The sequence below is a fragment of the Lupinus angustifolius genome, chromosome LG04 (assembly GCF_001865875.1).
Source record: "Lupinus angustifolius cultivar Tanjil chromosome LG04, LupAngTanjil_v1.0, whole genome shotgun sequence".
In the NCBI taxonomy this organism is placed as follows: domain Eukaryota; kingdom Viridiplantae; phylum Streptophyta; class Magnoliopsida; order Fabales; family Fabaceae; genus Lupinus; species Lupinus angustifolius.
In genome coordinates this window covers 22,462,911-22,469,473 of record NC_032012.1, presented here as the reverse complement: position 1 = coordinate 22,469,473, position 6,563 = coordinate 22,462,911, and the positions used below count along the sequence as shown (strand labels likewise).

Genomic DNA, 6,563 nt, shown 5'->3' with positions numbered 1-6,563 from the left:
GAAATGTTAAATTAGATAAAACCTAAGGTGCAATAACAATAAATAAATAAGTAGAGGGTGGTTTTGTAAAAAGGTGGAAGGGAAAGGGGAAACCTACCTCACGGGAAATACCATCTGGTTTTATGTGAGTTTGTTTCTGCTGAGGTTGGACTGGGAATGAGTTTTTGGACAATCCAAGGATGTCCTTCGAATCCATAGCCATGTCTTTCGCAATCTCAGGATAATTTACAACTCAATTCACACCAAGTAGCAATAATCACTCAATAGGGTTTCTCTTCTTCAATTCCACGCGCCAAACTTTGGAGATTCAGTAACAACGTTGCCCACTGTTACTCTACCTCTATGCTCCCCAATCTTAAAAATAATAGTAAATTAAATAACAATATAAATGTTTTTTTTGTAATGTTAGTAATATTTTAACACTGTCACTCCACATATTTTAACATGTATATGCAAATCTGAGTAAAAAATATACAATAAACCGTTAAAATAGAATAAAATTAATTTATATCATTCAATTTTGAATATACATGCTTTTATTATAAATATAGTTAAATCAAGTAATTTAAACCAACAAACTTCTTAAATTTTAATGGTAGATTTTTCCAAAATTAAAACGAAATAAACTAAAGGAGAAGTGAGTTATATGTTTGTCAAAATAAAAAAAATATAATATTAAACTGTACTATATATTTGGCAGTCAATCTGTATTTTCATGATTCAATAAATTTACAATCTCAATAAATAAAAAATTTAAAAATACATAATTTATTATTAGTGATAATAGTATATATAAATTTAGATATATTATAAAAATATGAGAACTTATCAATGAGGATAAGATGTGGAAAATGTAATTTACATCCTCTAACTGTCATTTTTTGGTACAATAAAAGAATAAACAAAAACTAAAAAAAATATGATATTAATATATGTGAATGGAAAATTAACACTCATGCAAAATAATTGCAAGAAATAATTTTAATTTAGAGTTTAAAACTATTTATAACATTGACTTCACAATATCATTGTTTTATTAAAATGACATTTTTTTACTCTTTGTCATAAAAATGATGTCTAGATTAGGAATGACAACATGTGGGATTTGGTATGATTTTGTATTTACCCAAATTTAAATGCAAAATTTAGAACCTGAACCAAATCTGTACCCAAACTTAGTAGGATTGAAAATAAAATTAGCATTCCTGACCTCATTAGGTTTTGGATAACCTAAATTCAAATGAAAACCTAAAACCATTATTTATATATATATATATAGTTGTGATATCATAAAATGGAAGAGAATGTGTTTCTTATAAAGTAATAATTTGTTGTGTTTCTATTCTAACAATTGCCAAAACATTTTGTTGCCATCTATCTTGATAATTGCGTCATACTTTTACTGTTTTATTGGGGAAGTCAAATTCACACAAAGATAAAATATTGGGTTTTCTCATTGCACATGATGACAAATAAATATATAAGTGGAATTTTAAATATATCATTCGAATTTAGGATGAGTTCGAGTAGGGTACTACTTATACTAAATCCAAGCCTGAACTCAGTCACATATGATTTTTTCCATTAAATTTGGGTTGGGTTCATACGAATACGCATATGTTCGATTTTCATTATCATCTCTAGTCTTCATGAGTTTTCTTCTCTCTATGGATTTGTGGTTGGTGTACTTCATTGTCCCGCCTCTACCTTTGCTCGGATTCGTTTAGTGAATCGCGATAGTAACACTACCATCACCACATCATGAACGAGGATCATCGCCTCTAACCCCAAATTGTGGTCCTCGCCTTCCTCAACCTTAGAATCCATCATCATCGCTCCATGTCATCATCAGTATCACTCTTGACATTTCATAGGAAAAAATGATGGTTCTTATTCATTTTAAGAAAATAAATGAAATGAGAATTCCAAGCAAAATATTTTCAGCAAATTAGCTATTTAAAAAAATGATAGGATTGTTTAAAAAATTCATAGAAATCTGGAGGAAATATGTTTTCACTAATTTATTGTTATTACTCATCCGGGACTGTAGTCTAATTTACTATTTTTTTACATTTTTAATGAATGTTGAATAAATTCATATTTAATTCACTAAAGGCTAACCCTCAATTTAATTCTTTATCAATTATTTTATTTACCCAAATAATTTTTATTCTTATTCTTATATTAAAAAATCTAACTCCTTCACATTTATAAGGGTTAGTCCTAATCATCATTATCATGGTTCTCTTTGGATTTGTAACCTCAGATTTGGCATCATGACTCCCATTCTAACGATCTATCGCCTTGAATTTGGGTCTGAATTGCCATTATGAGATCCTCCCACCGTCATTGAGCAGGAAACAAAATGCATCAAAAAATTTAAGGAGACATTGTTTAAATTATTTTATAGCAAACTAAAAATAATGAGAGATATTGACCCTTATAATAATCGGTCCTACATGGATAGTCATAGTAATGTATATATATAAATTAGAGGTAATTTGTATAGGGGCAAAAAGATAAGTAATTTGTGTAATATTACTAAAACTTCGGGATGTGAGTATAATTTTCTCCTATTTGATAACAACCCGTACTATAAGAAATTTGCCATATACCTACAGATGTTTTTAGTAACAACAACTAAAACTGTTGATATAGATACAATATACATATGGACGTATATTATACTGTAAGTATAAGTATAATATATCTACATATATCTAGGTAGTAATTATATGTTTTAATGATGACTTCAAAAATTGTAGGTATAGATTGGTCAATTCCTATGTCTACTCTCATGAGTATATTATAATCTATTTTATTATTGAGAATAAAATATTTCATGATATAATGAGATAAATTATATCTTTACGATCACTAAAATCATGACATATGTTACATTTAATTATTTTCTATAAAATATTTCTAAAACAAAACAAAATAGTACACACATCTTTTGTTGTTTTTAGTGGCTCAAGGAAATAAATTATCTCTGGAGATAAAATTCCAAACCAAAGGCTTCTCATCTTTTCTTCTCATTCCTAGTCTTTCTTCTTTTGCAAATCAAATTCTCTCCTAATCTCTTCCATCCACCGAAACCCTTTCTAGTTCATTAAAACTTTTGAATTGGAAGGGTATCCTTTGGAATATGTACCGCTTGGTCTGCAACTTCTAGAACTTGTTCACCTATGGAATAACAACCATACTTTCTCATATTTTCTTCTCATCTTTCCTTCATTATCATCTTTTGTTTACTATTAGAAGTGTGTAAGTGTTAAGCAATTCTTGTTTATGACACGGGAGAGAGAAAGAGGATCGTGGAATTCCAAAGTGAGCGATTCAGTACATGCGAGGGATTCCAAAGTGAGCTATTCATGTGAGTCATAGTGGATTCATGTAAGTCCTTTGTAGGGGATTCAAGGGTTTTATTTTTTATTTCAGTTAGGGGAAATTTCGTTTCTTAAGTTCATTTATATCTGTAGGATGGATGAAGTTTTTTTGTTACTGGAATGTCAGCTTCATAGTGGATTTTTGTTAGGTGTTTTTTTAGAACTGCGAGATGAACATTCTATGTTGCCACTAAGGCCAAGATGAATTAATATTAGGGTAGGACAAGTACTTATAATCGTATTTGTTAATTTTCTGTATGTACTTGATGCTAGTATCCATAAAAGCTTCTTTGAATGTAATTAAATTGTTGTTGCTACTGTAATTCATGCAAGTACCTAGAGTGTGATCTTTTTTCATATGTTATGCTAACTGATTCCACCATTTGGGTGGCTTTCTGAGTTGTTAATTTTATGCACCACCATTGTTGTGTTCCATAGGTGGAAAATGTAATATAGATGGCTATGATATTTCTTTTTTCACGGTTTGTGTTTGTCCCCACAAGATTCCATGGTGGACTTATCTCATCATGCTTATGTGCTTCAACATTCATCTTAGTTTCAGTCCTCATGTGTATGTATAGTTATTTTTTAGCTTTTATTTCATAAGCTTATCTTCCTATTTCCAAAAACTTAAAATAGATTTACTAATTTCGAAGAACCTTGAACACTATTGTACCTAACAAAGAACCTTGAAAACTATTAAAAACTAATATGATTTATGGTATGTTGTCTTCTTTTGTTGTGATATAGGGAACAAGCAAGCTTTGATATCATTGGCATACAAGAAGGATTCTTAATTCTTTTGTTGAAAGTGGGCTTCATCAGGAACTAAGGTAAGTTATAATTTTTAGGAGGAATTGCACTCAACATGTTTGTCACAATGACACACATAGTTACATAATATATCCCTACTCGGTTAAAGCTTTTCTTGCATGAGTAGGATGTCATTAAATCCAATTTGGAGTGCCTAGATCTTGGAGAAGTTTGATTCAGGTAGTTAGGTAGATATATGTATTGAAAAAATTCCCTAATTCTTAACTTATCAAAACAAAAAGCCTTTGTCTCAAAAAAATTCCCTAGCAGTGTCTCTGTTCTATTTGGTTCCATAAAACAAAGACATCAATAAAAATTTTATTACATTTCGTCATATGTTCTGGTAATTACTCATTATTATTGCTAAACAATAATATTATAAATGGTGTTAATAGTAATAATTCACATGCTTCTTCATATGATGGGACAGAAGATGATTGAGAAAGGAGCAATGAAAGAAAACTCACTATTGAATGCCTCCTCATGCTAAGATCTATCTTTCCCTTTTCATCCAATGCCAAATGCTTTCAGTGATGAAAAAGACTTAAAGGAGAATGTGAAATGAAATGAAAGGAAAAGGACTGAGAGCTAGAAGATTAGATATTGGTTTGTTTTATTGATTAAAATCCATAGCAATAATCAACAAATATGATATTGATTAAGTGAGTCAATTTAAGAGTCACCACTCTAGCACCACCATCCAAGTAAACATCATTGATAAAGACCATCCAAAAACTAAGCAGTAGGACCCTCCTCTTCTTCTTCAACTCAACTCCTTCACACTATGTACTTAGTTTACTCACACTCTCTCCCAACTTTGGAAATTAATCTCACAAAACAAAACTCAAATGATTTTTCAAGATTGGACTAGTTCTAGATTTATTAGTACAGAAATGGAGTGTAGTGTTTGTCACATATTATTGTAATGCTAAATATTTTATTTTGTTATTTTATGCAAATTCTAATGTTTTGACTGTTCCAACTTAATGTTTTATTTTGTTATTTCAGGCAAATAATAATGTTATAAGTATGTCTAGTACATGTTTGGATGCAAGAGGACCATAGGGAGCTTATAACATTTAGGATATTTATCATGTATTTTATTTTTGAAGTGTAATATGAGACTATTTTTAACTTTTTGGATTTAAAGTTGTATTTGGATTAATAATGAAGGTTGAGTTATAACTCAACCAACTATGTTATGTCACATTAATTCTCTGTAATAAAAATTTATCATTGTTACGAGTATTTGCGTCAAATATTATAGATTTAAAAAATCATACAAATTAACCGTGGAAATAAATTCTTAGTATAGCTTAAGACTTATACCTACGGAAGATAAAGATGGTTGGTATAGCCAAGACTTATACCTATGGACGATAAATCGTAGGTATAGCGACTTATTCACGACGGAGAAAAGTGCCCGTAGATATAGGTTTTTGGGGCTATACCAATGGATTTTTATCTTTTACTTAGGGTTTTTTTCTGTTATTATATGGCAAATTTCTTGTAGTGCTGAATTTAACGAGGAAAACCCATTGTGATTGGGTTCAGGTTTTACCTGATTATAATTTTCGGATTCGGGTTTGGTATAGGTAAACCCATCCCAAACTCGAATGATATATTTAAAATTACACAATTATTTATATATATATTTATCAGGTGCAGTAGGATGTCCAATGTCTTAGGATTAATTTTTTTTACAAATTTCAATTAGTATCAATTATTAATTTCTTAGTATTATCATTTACCATTTTATTATTGAATATAAATATTGTTACCCAATCGGAACAATAAGATCCGAAAAGGAATATATACGAAAATTAAATAAATCGTAGCTAATTAATTAGCCATAGTTGAAAGGTGGTAATCATTTGCACTAACATTTCAAAGGTTAAATCATCAAATTAGCCACGATTATAACGGTAGCAGATTAAATAGGACCGTGGAAAATTATATGTTACCACACTTTGGGGAACATAGCAATATTACAAAATGACCATGACTAATATTTAGCAATGCCATTGATTGCTTCAGTTGCAGTAACCGTGGCTAACTCAGTTAGCTACAATTTGTTTATCACTAGCCACAGTTATTACCGTGACTAAATGATATTTTTGTTGTATTGATATTTTATATTTGAGTTTCAAGTGCAACAAAATGCACTATGGTTTCAAGTGTACAATGTGCTTTCACTGTAATCAACCGGGTCATATCAAGCTGATGTGCCCACAACGGATAAAGGAAGAAGTGAACACGGTACAAGCAGCAAGACCAAAGGCCAATGGCAAGGTATTCACCATGAGTGGAGCTGAGATTGAGGCGAATGAGGACCTCATATAAGGTACAGATCGTACGAAT

General features: G+C 30.3%; 1 protein-coding gene and 1 long non-coding RNA gene across 4 annotated transcripts in view; one reads left to right on the top strand and one right to left on the bottom strand.

Annotated features, from left to right (window-relative positions):
• Window positions 1-342, bottom strand: part of LOC109346264 (SWR1-complex protein 4-like) — a 6,074-nt gene extending 5,732 nt beyond the window's left edge. For 2 of the 3 annotated variants that reach the window (XM_019585732.1, XM_019585733.1), the window contains exon 1: window positions 98-342. In XM_019585732.1, the coding sequence (XP_019441277.1) occupies window positions 98-202 (105 nt within the window). In that variant the 5' untranslated portion in view covers window positions 203-342. The remainder of the gene's footprint in view (window positions 1-97) is intronic. The other variant, XM_019585734.1, reaches the window with a different exon arrangement.
• LOC109344878 lies at window positions 3,051-5,392 on the top strand. Its single transcript, XR_002107355.1, has 3 exons — window positions 3,051-3,396; window positions 4,140-4,222; window positions 5,211-5,392. It is a non-coding gene; the product is annotated as an uncharacterized LOC109344878 (long non-coding RNA).